At 39.4% G+C, this 14018-nt stretch overlaps 1 protein-coding gene across 1 annotated transcript in view; it reads left to right on the forward strand.

The window, feature by feature from the left end:
• LOC117983809 (uncharacterized) overlaps positions 1-14018 on the forward strand; it is a 44668-nt gene extending 30650 nt beyond the window's left edge. Inside the window, exons 22-25 of the mRNA XM_069499822.1 lie at positions 755-869; positions 1767-1889; positions 3716-3836; positions 5177-14018. Coding sequence (XP_069355923.1) covers positions 755-869; positions 1767-1889; positions 3716-3818 — 341 coding nt within the window. The 3' untranslated portion in view covers positions 3819-3836; positions 5177-14018. The remainder of the gene's footprint in view (positions 1-754; positions 870-1766; positions 1890-3715; positions 3837-5176) is intronic.

Raw genomic sequence — 14018 nt, forward strand, 5'->3', positions numbered from 1 at the left:
GCCATAAAGCCAATTTCACTAATTAAACTACGAGTACAAACTATTTTAGCGTTCAAACTACCGTGAGTGATTTCCATTATAAATACTATCTGTCCCGGCTTACTCACGTGTGTAGTCGACGTTAGCACGACTAGTTTCAACCGTTACCCCACCCAGTACAAACTAACATAAACATACATACAAAAATTGTTAAAATTATAAATTTTAAAAAACATAATTATAACTTTTCACAAAAGTGCAAAATCTGACCCATGAGGTCAGCCCATTTGTCAGCAAATATGTCACAGCGAGGGGACTCCTTCAGCAGCGCGTTGAGCGCAGCCAAAGTGCGCGGTATGGGTGACCACTGACTGGAGCGCGCTACCGTGCGACTAAACGGACTTACGAAAAATTTGGAGCGGTGGCGGAGATAGCTGTAATTAGAGGGTGCATAAACGCAGCAGAGCTTGTTGTGTAGTTCAGAGCAGTCGATCACACCCCTAAGAATCTTGCAAATTGTACCAATTTGGTCGCAGTCTCTTCGGGTTTTGAGCGAGTGGAAACCCAAGTGCCCTTGGAGAAATTTTGTGGGATACATAAATGGGTAATACCCGTGCAATTTTTTATATAAATACCTTAGAAAGGCTTTTTGAACCTTTTCAAGTAGCAAGGTGTAAGTGCTTTCATATGGATTCCAAATACAAGCGCTGGTTTCTAGCTTGGCGCGAACCAAAGCGTCAAATAGCAGTAAATAAATACAATATATTGTTCTCAGGTGCAATGCCTCCAGAACACGAGCTCTACTACGGCTTCACTCGGTTCGCGATGGAGCTGAACGAGATGGAACCCGGCATGAGGGACGTGTTGCCTCACACCGACACCAGACTCAGGTAAAAAGTGAACAATGGTACCCAACAGGCATTGGCGTGCAGGTCATAGAGGCATAAATGCACTGCTTACCCCAGTTGTAATATCTCAATGCATAATTTTCATTATGACCTGCAAGTAAACAGGTTCCTACCTAACTAATGCCTACCCTGGCTTCAAACCCTGTGCACGCCACTGCCAACAGGGGTGTTACGGATATATACGGATACGGATATGCAGGGTGTAACCAGAACGCTAGCAAAAACTTTGCGTTATTGTTATACTACCAATACCAATAACCATTTGTTTCATTTTGTAGTTTTAGTGATTTACTATTTTTCAAACTCGCAATGTATAGCATGCAAAACTCGGGTCAATGCCACGCCTACGACGCGGCATTGACTCCAAATGACCTAGTTATACCACGTTCGTTAACCTCTAGCGGCAGTCAGATGTTTATTTGCAATATATCGTAAACTTTTACGAAAGGATTGTAGGATTTTTAATACATTTTTTTTGCGTTAGTTTTGTTGTATCATATCAGTAATCATCAGTACTATCACCTATTTTCGTTTTTGCTAGCGTTCTGGTTACACCCTGTATATGTGACAAATGCGAAACATTCACATTCATTCAGACATCTGCATCCGCGGATGTGAACTTCTAATAATCCGCATCCGTATCCGCGGATGTCAAAATATTGGCATCCGCAACAACCAGTGGCGTGCACAGGAGTTCAAGCCAGGGTATGCATTTAGGTATGAACTTATTTTATATCAGGTTATAATAAAACATAAGCATTGATTTATTACAATGAGGGTAAGCAGTGCGTTTATGCCTCTACGAGCTGCACGCCACTGGCAACAACCCTGGATCGTGTATTTTACATGGTGTCAAATACCCTATTGTGATGTTCGCAGGCCGGACCAACGCGCGTTGGAAGAGGGCGACGTGGAATCCGCGGAGCAGTTCAAGCATCAGCTCGAGCAGTCGCAGCGGGAGAGGAGGCGGGACTGCCTCGACCACACGCCCGCCTGGTTCCGGTCAGTATCATCATCATCATCAACAACAATAACAACCCATCGCCGGCTTATTAATCTCGTCTAAAGATGAGAAGGGGTTTGGCAAACAGTCTACAACACTGGCCAAGTGCGAATTGGCATACTTCACAAATATTATGTAGAACTCTCAGGTACAAGTTTCTTCACGGTGTTATCTTTCACCGTTAAAGATTTAGGGCCGGTTGTTTCAACAAACTTTGACGGACACGTAACCTTTAAATATGGCGCTAACGAACGTAAGTAAAGAAAAAGCGTTGATTCAGCATCTATTAGCGCTAACGTTCGTTAAAAAGTAACGTTTACGTTAACCGGTGCTGGCGCCATTGGTGATCGTCAAATCAGTTCGTAACTTCATACTTCTTACAAACGGAATATTTTATTTACAAATTACAATGGAATCAATTTTCAAAGCTTTTAATGGTAGTTTTTTTGAAGATGAAAGAGAATTTGTAAGAAAGAAAAAGTGTTTAAAATTCGAAGTAGCAATATTAATAACTATGTATATAATTTAATATACTTAAAATGAAATAAAAAAAGGATACGGAGAAGTAAGTTAATTTTTAGGGGGTTAGTTTCGCAACCAAAATAACAATGACGAACAGTTTTTTGTGCAATGGAGCAACGCACTTAAATTAACAGATGTTAAAGTTCATCTACGTCTGTTAAATTTTAACGAACGTATCTTACGAAGACCAATGGTTTGAAACAACCGGCCCTGAGTTGCCCCACCGGTCTCTCGCCTGTCCAGTTTGGTGACGGGCGAGGGAGATGGTGAGCATGGGGAACGTGGAGAGGGTATGGCCCTCCCCGCGAGCCCTTAGCCCTCGTGAGGATCTGTGGATAATGGACACGGTGTGGTCCTCGGGTTGGTTGGCGTGCTGTGGTTCCGGCATGCCTCTAACGGTGATTGGGGACACGTAGTGCCACAGTGGTGGGTCTGCTACGGCGGACATCCGCTGGCGGAGTAACGAGGCGTTGTTGGTCCCTTGTGCTCCGTCGTTAGCGGTGGGGTGGAACTTAGTGAGGCTTAGTCGGTAGGAGTCCGACACAACCACTGTGCTCCCCCGTAGCCAGTGGTATCCATGATGGATTTTCCTCACGAAAAAAAAGGGGACCGAAATTCCGACCTTTGAATAGAAGGCTCATGTATTAACCGCCGCTCCAAGTTAATATGTATAAATGAATCAGTAATTGCTAAAAGATTTTTGTCTATTTGTTCCCCATGTGCCCGCCCACATGGTGAAAAAATAGGCAAAAATCTTTTTTTTCGTTTTTGAATGTATTTTCCTATTATACATTATCTCTGGATGTGGATGTGGAAGGCTGAGAACCGGGTGTGGTGGCGCTCTTTAGGGAAGGCCAATGTCCAACAGTGGACGTCCACAGGCTGATGATGATGAGTTTGTTGTGGGCTTCTCAGACCTGGGCGCGTTTGGAACCCTCGTAGCTTTAGTTTTAAGTTTGCGAAATAATTATCACCACTATATCTTAGAAATCCAACATCTGACCTTCAAAAAGAGTTTTATATATATTACCTATCTTGAATAAATCATTTGACTTTGACTTTGACTTTGACTTTGATGACATTATCTCTGCAAAAAGGGGCTCTCATGTAACTTACCAATACGCAGATATCGGAATGCAAATTACGCAGTTTATCGCAGAAAGGGCCCATATGATAGGAAAATACATGCAATAACGAAAAAAAAGGTTTCTGCGTATTTGTTCACCGTGTGCCCGTTTAGCAATTAGTGATTCAAATACTTTAGCATGGAGAAGCAATCAAGAAGTGTAACCTCAACTTGCAGGAAGGTTCTAGAAGGCAGCGAGGAGATGTGGTCGTTCACGGGCGAGTACTGGAAAGCGCGCGAGGCCGGCTTCCCCGCTCTGCAGGCGCCGCGCCTGTGGTGACTGCGCCCCCTATTGCACGTAAGATGGATTAACGACTAGCTTATGCTCGCGACTTCGTCCGCGCGGACTACATAAATTTCAAACCCCCATTTGGGGGTGGAATTTCGAAAAATCCTTTCTTTCCTACTCTTTACAAAGAACACACCCTCCAAATTTTATATCTCTAGGACCGGCAGTTTAGGCTGTGCGTTGATATATAAGTCAGTCAGTCAGTCAGATTTTATATATATAGATAACTAGCTGACCCGGCAAACTTCGTACCGCCCAACAGACGAAATTTTCTCTCTGTAAGAACCATCCTAGTACTTCAAGGAATATTATAAAAAAAGAATTAGCGAAATCGGTTCAGCTGTTCATTCATTTTTATATTATAGATAATCTAAATATATAAAAGGAAAAGGTGACTGACTGACTGACTGACTGACTGACTGACTGATCTATCAACGCACAGCGCAAACTACTGGACGGATCGGGCTGAAATTTGGCATGCAGATAGCTATTATGTCGTAGGCATCCGCTAAGAAAGGATTTTTGAAAATTCAACCCCTAAGGGGGTGAAATAGGGGTTTGAAATTTGTGTAGTCCACGCGAACAAAGTCGCGAGCATAAGCTAGTTCATACTATTATTAAAACCGACCAAGCGCGAGTCTAAACTCGCGCACCGAGAGTTTCGTACTACAATCGTATTTTTTCGACATTGTGCACGATATATCAAAAACTCTTATGCATAAAAATAAATAAAGATCTGTTTTAGAATGTACAGGTAAAGTCCTTTCATATGATACCCCACTTGATATAGTTATCTCACGTTGAAAGTTGAAAATACTAATTATTTGTTCATGAACACAATTTAATTTTTTTTGTCTGATGTAACCACAAATTCACGGTTTTCATATTATTCCCCTTGTGTGTGCTATAAGACTACCTACCTGCCAAATTTCATGATTCTAGGTCAACGGGAAGTACCCTGCAGGTTTCTTGACAGACAGACAGACAACAAAGTGATCCTATAAGGGTTCCGTTTTTCCTTTTGAGGTACGGAACCCTAAAAATGACGTCTTATTTGAGCTGAAAGGGCTACTGCCTCAGCATGATGCTGCAGTATTTGACTCCTGCAGTGCTGATTTTCAGGCAGAGCCCTAGTGGGATATTAGTTTCAAATTAAAAACCCACTTGTACTTTATGCTACCTGGCGAGTGAGACATTCTCCTTACTGGAATTGTTCTTACCTCTTCAGAGACCTTGGGCTGGAGCTTGCTTGAACTCTAAAAACGAATTCCACTAAACGAACACACACTACAACAGACACTGTGTACAACAGAATTAGCACATTAATTCCATGTTTTCTCTATTGGCAGCCGATCCCGCAGCGCGAGGTGCTGTGCTAGGTTGTGCTTCGCTTAGCGTTGTAGCTTTACATGAACCGTTCTAGCCTTCACTCCATACTCGTCACGCACGCGAAACGTACGGAACTGCGAGAGGTCACAAGTCACTGGTATATAAGCCGACCGAAATATCTGTGAACCTGGCTTAGTGACGTCATGCAACGCGCTCGCGTCGGCACCGGTATAGTTCGTTCAATCGAGCCTCAATAGCTCAACAGGTTAAGGAGTGGGCTGAGAACCGAAAGGTTGATTGTCGTACCTACTCCTAGCACAAGCTTGACGCTTAGTTGGAGAGGAAAGGGGAATATTAGCCGTTTAACATGGCTAATATTCTTTAAAAAAAAAACAGCCAAGTGCGAGTCAGGCTCGCACACTGAGGGCTCCGTACTACAGTCGTATTTTTTCGACATTTTGCACGATAATTCAAAAACTCTGATGCATAAAAATAAATAAAATTATGTTTTAGAATGCACAGGTAAAGCCCTTTCATATGATACCCCACTTGGTATAGTTATCTTACTTGAATATTGAAAATACTAATTATTAGTTCATGAATTTAAAATTTTTTTGTGATCTAACCCTAAATTCACGGTTTTAAGATTTTTCCCCAAATGTCAGCTATAAGATCTACCTACCTGCCAAATTTCATGATTCTAGGTCAGCGGGAAGTACCCTGTAGGTTTCTTGACAGACAGACAGCCAGACAACAAAGTGATCCTATAAGGGTTCCGTTTTTCCTTTTGAGGTACGGAACCCTAAAAAAAAACCACGAAGACGCGCCCCACTATTTTACGTGCGGGGAAACCACGGGTGCGGAGTGTCTTTACCTAATTTATCTTCTTGTGCGTGTGCCCGCATCGCTGATCAGTGCGTTACGACTTACGATAGAACTCTAACAGTACATAGCACATTTTGCATTGCAACCGATTGGAACAAATCATGGATTGAACTGTCTATACTGGATAGACGAAAACAGGCGAGTTGCGGGAAAGCGCATTCCAGCGAGGTTCGTAGATATTTCCGCCACGTTATACGTATGTGAAATTTGGAAAAGTTGAAATTTATTTTTGCGAGTTACGTTTTAGGAAAAAAATCAATTTGTAGTTTAAACACGGCAATTTTCAAATGAATTCATTTTATACCATATTTGGTTAAAAGAGAAATGTTTTTATATTTTTTATAGAAATATGGCTGTGAAATTGTTTCCATGCATAGTATTGTATATTATATTATGTTGATTTTTGCTTGTTTTTTCTGGATTTATTGTTTTATCTGTACATAATATTATTAGAAGTGTCGGTGTCTGTGTATTGTTCAAAGGTAATAAATTTCGTAACGGAATAGAACGGTATGCCTATCTAAATGTGTTATGGCCACAGAATTCAAAATCGGTATAGAAGTGGTAGTGAGGCTGTCGCCGCACAGATGACTAGTGAAACATCGGTGTGAGTTATTGTAAAAACAGACGTATTTGCATTGCCTATATTTGTAACAATAATTGTATGTTGTTTTATATGTTATATGTATGTTTGCGGATGCAAAGCTCAAGTGTATACGGTATTTGAAATGAGATATTAAAGCACTCAGTGGTAAGCGCTGCGGTCTTATTAGTGGGAGGTTCCGAGTTCAATTCCCGGCATGTGTTTGGAATTTTATAATTTCTAAATCTCTGGTCTGGTGGAAGGCTTCGGCCGTGGCTACTTACCACCGTACCGGCAAAGCCGTGCCGCCAAGCGATTAAGCGTTCCGTTACGATGCCGTGTAGAAACCAAAGAGGTGTGTGTTAAATTTGAACGGCCATACCCCTTCTAGGTGAGATATTGCACTCAAAGGGCTAACTTGTACATGAAAAAAAAAGATGCCATTTCTATTACCTTATATAGAATTCCGTGGTTTTAATATTTGTATTAACTAAAAGCGGACGTAGTCGCGGGCAGTTCCTAGTATTTGACTTGGTATAAATTGTCAATTGGAGTCACATTAGAGTGGAGTGCACAAATGTATTCCCAGAGTCGGTGGAAAGTTGATGTGGTTAAAGTAAAATAGACTTTGTATCTCTCTACTTTAGGATCGATTCGGAATGTAACGCTTATTTCTACTTGACGTGGGCAACGAAATATGCCTCAGATTTACTCTGTCACTCAAATCACTATTACTATAGTTTTTGCATTTCACGAAGGCCACTGACTCATGTTTGTGTTAAAGTCGTAAGGTAGTACACTAAATGTGTGCGTTTGACAGCGCTTGCTTGCGACCGATTGGTCCGACATGCACGCACACCTACGCAATGGCCATGTTAACGACGTTACCACAAGTAAAGTTCACTAGCCTTCGTGAATTGCAAGAACTGTACTAAGAGTAAAATTTCACATAAATCTCAAGTGTAACTTTGCCTAAGCGAAATTGTAGATATAAATAAATAATAATAATAAACTGCAAAGGAATATTTCGCTGCCTGCATAGTTTTATCTCTTCTATATTAATTGTCTATTTCTATTAAAAGTATATCGATGTTATTGGTACTTAGACATTTGGCTCACAAATATAATATTACGCCTTACTCAATGGCTATTGTCATTAATATACATTTTAGTAAGATTCTAATAAAGCTTCTAATATCACGCTAACCAACGCGTTGCTCAAGCATAGCTCACATCATTAAAATGTGAGCTAGGGTGACCAATCAACATTGAGCTATGTTGCGCTAAGTAGAGGAGTACCTAGTGTCACAAAAATCAATCATTATAAACGAACTGACTCCCTTGAAAAAGGACCCCGGATGGGTTCGAAACTAGTCGGGCTAACGTCGACTAAACACGTGAGTACAGCCGGGACAGATATTATTTACATTATATATTCAAAGTCAAGTCAAAGTCAAAGTCAAATGATTTATTCAAAATAGGTAATTAATAACGCTTTTTGATGGTCAGATGTTGGATTACATATTACAATTATATTATGTATTTGTAACAAAAACCGGCCCAGTGCGAGTCAGGCTCGCGCATCGAGGGTTCCGTTATACAGTCTTATTTTTTTCGACATTTTCCACGATAAATCAAAAACCATGGTGCATAAAAATAAATAAAAAATCTTTTTTAGAATGCACAGGTGAAGCCCTTTGATATGATACCCCACTTGATATAGTTATCTTACTTTGAAAGTTGAAAATACTAATTATTAGTTCATGACCACAAATTTTTCCCTTATACAGTCTTATTTTTTTCGACATTTTGCACGATAAATCAAAAACCATGGTGCATAAAAATAAATAAAAAATCTTTTTATAGAATGCACAGGTGAAGGAGACCCTTTCATATGATACCCCACTTGATATAGTTATCTTACTTTGAAAGTTGAAAATACTAATTATTAGTTCATGACCACAAATTTTTTTGTGTGATGTAACCACGAATTCACGGTTTTTAGATTTTTCCCCTTATATCGGGAAGTACCCTGTAGGTTTCTTGAAGGATCTTCAAGGATTACTTTGGACTTGTGCTATTGATTTGGTGTGATATTGTTATTTAGAGCGTGTTACTATAGAGTATATGTATAGGACGAGCTTAGGTTGTATATTGTGATGCTTTTGTACTGTGCGTATCCTAGCCATGGTTGAAGTACAATTAATATTTTAAGTATGACTACCCCCGTTTTACTGAACTCTGATGATTTCTGTTTCCAATTGGCTGACTCCATTAGCTCAGGTTCATCGTCGTTGAAAAAAACTGGCCAAGTGCGAGTCAGACTCGCGCAATGAGGGTTCCTACTACAGTCGTATTTTTTCGACATTTTGCACAATAATTCAAAAACTATCATGTATAAAAATAAATAAAAATCTGTTTTAGAATGTACAAGTGAAGACCTTTCATATGATACCCCACTTGATATAGTCACTCACTTCGAAAGTTGAAAATACTAATTATTAGTTCATGACCACAATTTAATTTTTTTTGTGTAATCTAACCCTAAATTCACGGTTTTCAGATTTTTCCCCAAATGTCAGCTATAAGATCTACCTACCTGCCAAATTTTATGATTCTAGGTCAACGGGAAGTACCCTGTATAGGTTTCTTGACAGACAGACAGACAACAAAGTGATCCTATAAGGGTTCCGTTTTTCCTTTTGAGGTACGGAACCCTAAAAAACGGAAGTCTACAATATATTCACTACAGTGCGACAAAGCTATCTTGGCGCGTGGCAAAAATCGGAACTAACGTTGCCGTCAAGTGTCCCCCTTTGTTCTTGTTTGAATATTTTAAGCCTTTGTTCTGCAACAGCGCCCCCCTGTCAATGTCATTCAAGTGCCAAGAGAGCCTTGTCGCACTGTAACACCAGTCGCTATTCAGTTGTGACAAAGTTCAACACAGTTAGAGCACTTCTAACAAAATGTCCTACAGTCGTCATCATCATCATGATCAACCCATCGCCGGCTCACTACAGAGCACGGGTCTCCTCTCAGAGTGAGAGGGGTTCACCTACAGTGGCAGGCGTCAAATGTTATCTATAGTACGCGACAGATTGTAATAGCAATCAGGATCGCAATGAAACCATCAGAGGTTTCGTAATACAGGGGCTATTGTCGCCGATAATAATGAGCTAAGGTCCGATTCCATAGAACTTGTCATCTATGACATGAATGATAAAAATATTATATACATTTTGCAAGTTCTATAAAATCAGACCCCATTTAGCATTATTCCACTCAAAATAATTACCATTTATTGTGATAAATTGCAAGAGATTTATGAAAAATGAAAACCTAATAGTTATACATTAATAAAATTAATGCAATAAAATGTTAAGTGTAATATTCTATTTAAATAACAATTAAAAGTATAAACAATAAACGCAATAAGAACTACATTCACTAAATATATTTTCTAAAATAATACAGATTCCGATTCCATTCAAAAATGACGCTTAAAGGTTGTCACCGACTTTACCGCACCGCACCAGCGCATCAAAGGAGAAATATACATTTGCATGTTCATTCAAAGATAGATATAGCACACTGAATGAACAAGCAAACCACACGTGCTGTGCTGAAGCAGTTCGGTCTTTCCAATCAGTTACAACTTACAACCTTTAATCCATTTTATCCTTAAGAAAATAACATCTCTGTTTTGTTTCTGTGAAAATTCGTCCTCATCGGTCGTCACGGATTTTTTTATTTGATAAAACATTCATCGTAATTTGTTACGGATATCCATATTTTTGTGTAGAGATAAATGAATTACCTTGTTCTAATTAACATGAAGTTTTCCAAAAGAAATATTTTTTATGTGTAAGGTGTTATAATTTGTTTTAACATTATTTCGACTATGGGTGACGGCATTTTTCCTGTGTTTGAATAATCCTGTAGGTAATTATTGTTATGATAACATTTAAAAAAAGTATTGTTTGTTGTTTTAAAATCACCTCCGATATACGCTGCACCGCTCAAGCAAAGCTCACAGCTCGGTCTAAAGCACATATTATTCAAATGTTGCTCAAGCGGTGCGGCGTAAGTCAGTGACGGCCTTTACTGAGCATTACACCTAAAAGTCGATCCACACCTACGCTCGCACACGAACCGTGCTTACAACGCGCATCGAACGCCTATGGGAGCATTACTTTGCGCTCGTGCATGTCGCGAACATGTCATTTAATGTAAATTCAATGTGCACGCCGTCACTTGTACGACATGCACGCGAACTGGTCGTAACCAGTCGTGAACACGTCCATATTAAGTTCTTACTAGCTGATGCCCGCGACTTCATCCGCTTGGATTTACATTTTTCAAAATCCCGCGGGAACTCTTTGGTTTTCCGGGATAAAAAGTAGCCTATGTGTTAATCCAGGGTATTATCTATCTCCATTCTAAATTTAATCCAAATTCGTTCAGCCGTTTTGCGTGATTGAGTAACAAACATCCACACTTTCACATTTTTAATATTATTAGGATTAGGATATTAGGATGATGCGCGTTATGTGCACGGTTCGTGCGCGTGCGCAGGCGTAGATCAGCCTTGACGTAATGTCAGCCACCTACTGTGAACAAGCTCACTATGAGCCTGTGTAAACGTGAATTCAAACTTAATTTTTCGTTCACTCAGTGCTGACAATACAGTACCTGGTAGGAAATATTGCACGTCGAACTTTAGAAAGAGATAACGCTTTCGTAGAGTTGAGCAGTCTCTGTCGTGGAGACCGATAAAAGATCATATATGTATGAGTGACAGAGAAGACGCTCTATGAAGCCGAAATCTCTTTCTAAAATTGGATGTGCAATATTTCCTGCTAGGTAATGTACGCTATAGCTATATAGCCAATCTGGGTTCACGATGCGTATAGCATAGTGGCGTACTATAACAATCAGCGTCTACGCATAGCGTAATAGTGTATTGTCGGTTTGGTATGAACGAAATGTTGAATATGTATGAAGAACAGTAGCCCAGTCGGCGGCTGACAATACGTCAGGTGTGAACGCGCGCTTACTCGTAAATATTACATGATAGCTAGTATTACAAGGTACCTAATTTAGATTAGATATTTAGTTTGTTCCTTCGATACGGGTGTATAAGGTTGTTTTTTATGAGTGCCGATTTTTCAATCGCCAAAATAATGTTTAACTGAGGAATAGACGCGTGGACGCTCCCGCATCCCGCGTTCGTGACGCGCAGGTGTGGCCGTAGCTTTACTTGGCGATTGAAAAATCAGTCCCAAATGAAACTGAAAACGCATGACATAATAATATGGTCACATTTTTTTTTAAATAATTATAAATACATACTACCATTATACTATAGAATAACTTAAAGCGATTTCATCATATTCAAGGAAGGTCCTGAGACCCCAGTTTATCTACCGTCTATTTTTTCTCCTTAATCCGATGGATACATGGAAATGTTCCAAACGTTGTACACATAATAAAGTTCTGAATATAGTGCTATCCTTTTCCGCAGGGAACAACGTGAAAGGGATAGCACCACATCTAGACCTGCCATTTTAGTTAAGAGATTGTGTACAGCGGAATAACAAAGAAAATTAATAGTAATACATTGCCAAGCCAGCTTTGTAAGACAATTATGTATTAAATAACACTCGCGACCTCAATATAAAATTACGCACCTCGCCTTATGGGCCGAGAGCTTGTGGGAAAATTTTAGAAGATGCTTAATAAAGGCTGTAAAATGGTTACAATAAATAGCAACTTTACTTGATAACTAATTGTTAATTTAAAATGTTCAACCGCTTAAGCCCAACTTGTTCCACTATTGTCATATTTACTCTCAGCACTAGCTTTTAAAAAAATATGCTTGGCTGGAATCAGACCTGCTGGCAAGTGATGTTGCAGCCTAAGATGGAGTGCACTTATCTAGAAGATGCCTATTCACTCTTAACGATATAACTTTTATAATCATTCTCCTCCACTGACCAGCTGGCAGGTAAGGTCATCACTTATATTATTCTGTGGTTTCCATACTCAGTAACTGACACAACCCACATATTCTATATATTATATTAAATAAAATTATACCAAGGCTGACAGACAATGCACAGCCTAAACCAGTGGAGTTAGATATTTGAGAAAAATATTCCCTGAGTAGGTACCCTAAGATATAAAATACAAACATAAGATACAAGAGTATAAAAGATTATTTCTTGATTTATTTTAGGGTGCTATGGATGGATTTTTTGAAATTCAAACAGGGTTTTTAAAATAACCGTAAGTAAATCCCAGGAATGAGCTAATTTACAAATATTCGCTTTAATCAAGCACCTTCTCCAAATTTGCCACCAGCCCTTCAGCTATTATCAAAGTGTCATTTAAAGAATTGACAATAAGATAGATTCGCGTATAGATTTACTGTTATCGATGTGCTATTATTTAGAAAAGGAACTATAAAAAATTTATTTCTCTCTTGGTATTTTATTCACTTACTTTAAGGGCCTGCGCAGACGACTGACTATCGTCCGCAGGGACAAAAGTCTCTCATCTTTTACTGGCGGTTAAAGCTTATAGCTCATTAGAGCCACACGGCACCCGACCTGCACCGATTCGCCTCGCGCGGTTAGTATTCGTTATATGTACTAATATGGACATACGCTCACTACATCAACTCCGTAATGTCAGCGGATCGCCTCGCTCAGAATTGTTTTTTTTTTTAATTTATTTGGACCAAATAATAAATGTACATTTCTCAACTTAACATTCTGAAACTCTCTTTGAGTTTATGTGGATGTTGCACATTCCTCATAAATATCTAAGATACCTACCTACTAGAGATAGATAGAATAATAACCGCGCTAGTCGAGGCGGTGCACGTCGGGTGCCGGATGGTTCTAATTAGCTATGACCTTTACTCCTCCCCCCCGGTCCCACTTGTCGTTTGTCGGGCTCGGATTTGAATCGGATGTTCCACTGGCAGATCATTTTATATGAAGCTTTTCATACTTGTCGGGAACCGATTTTGTGTCAAAATGTACTGCCACTAACGACAAGTGGGAACGGAGAGTTAGGTTTACTATTAGTCGATCGTGTGCGCTAGGCGATGCAGTTCTAAGTGATCCATATATTTTGTCCTCCGTGGACATCATAGTCCCTCGTCTGAGCAGGCTGTTAAATTTTTAATTATACTTACTTGTGTACCTATAGGTTTACATATAAATATTATATCGTTTTGTAAATAGTTAAGTTTGTGTTGAACTGTTATTATTTGTATGATATTGAGAGGTAACTTTGACATTATGTAATAATGTTTGTACTTTTAATCGTGATTCCAGTTTTTAATGTAATTAAAATTATATTGAAATAAATCACTAACAGGTTTA

This window comes from Maniola hyperantus, chromosome 7 (assembly GCF_902806685.2).
Source record: "Maniola hyperantus chromosome 7, iAphHyp1.2, whole genome shotgun sequence".
NCBI lineage: Eukaryota > Metazoa > Arthropoda > Insecta > Lepidoptera > Nymphalidae > Maniola > Maniola hyperantus.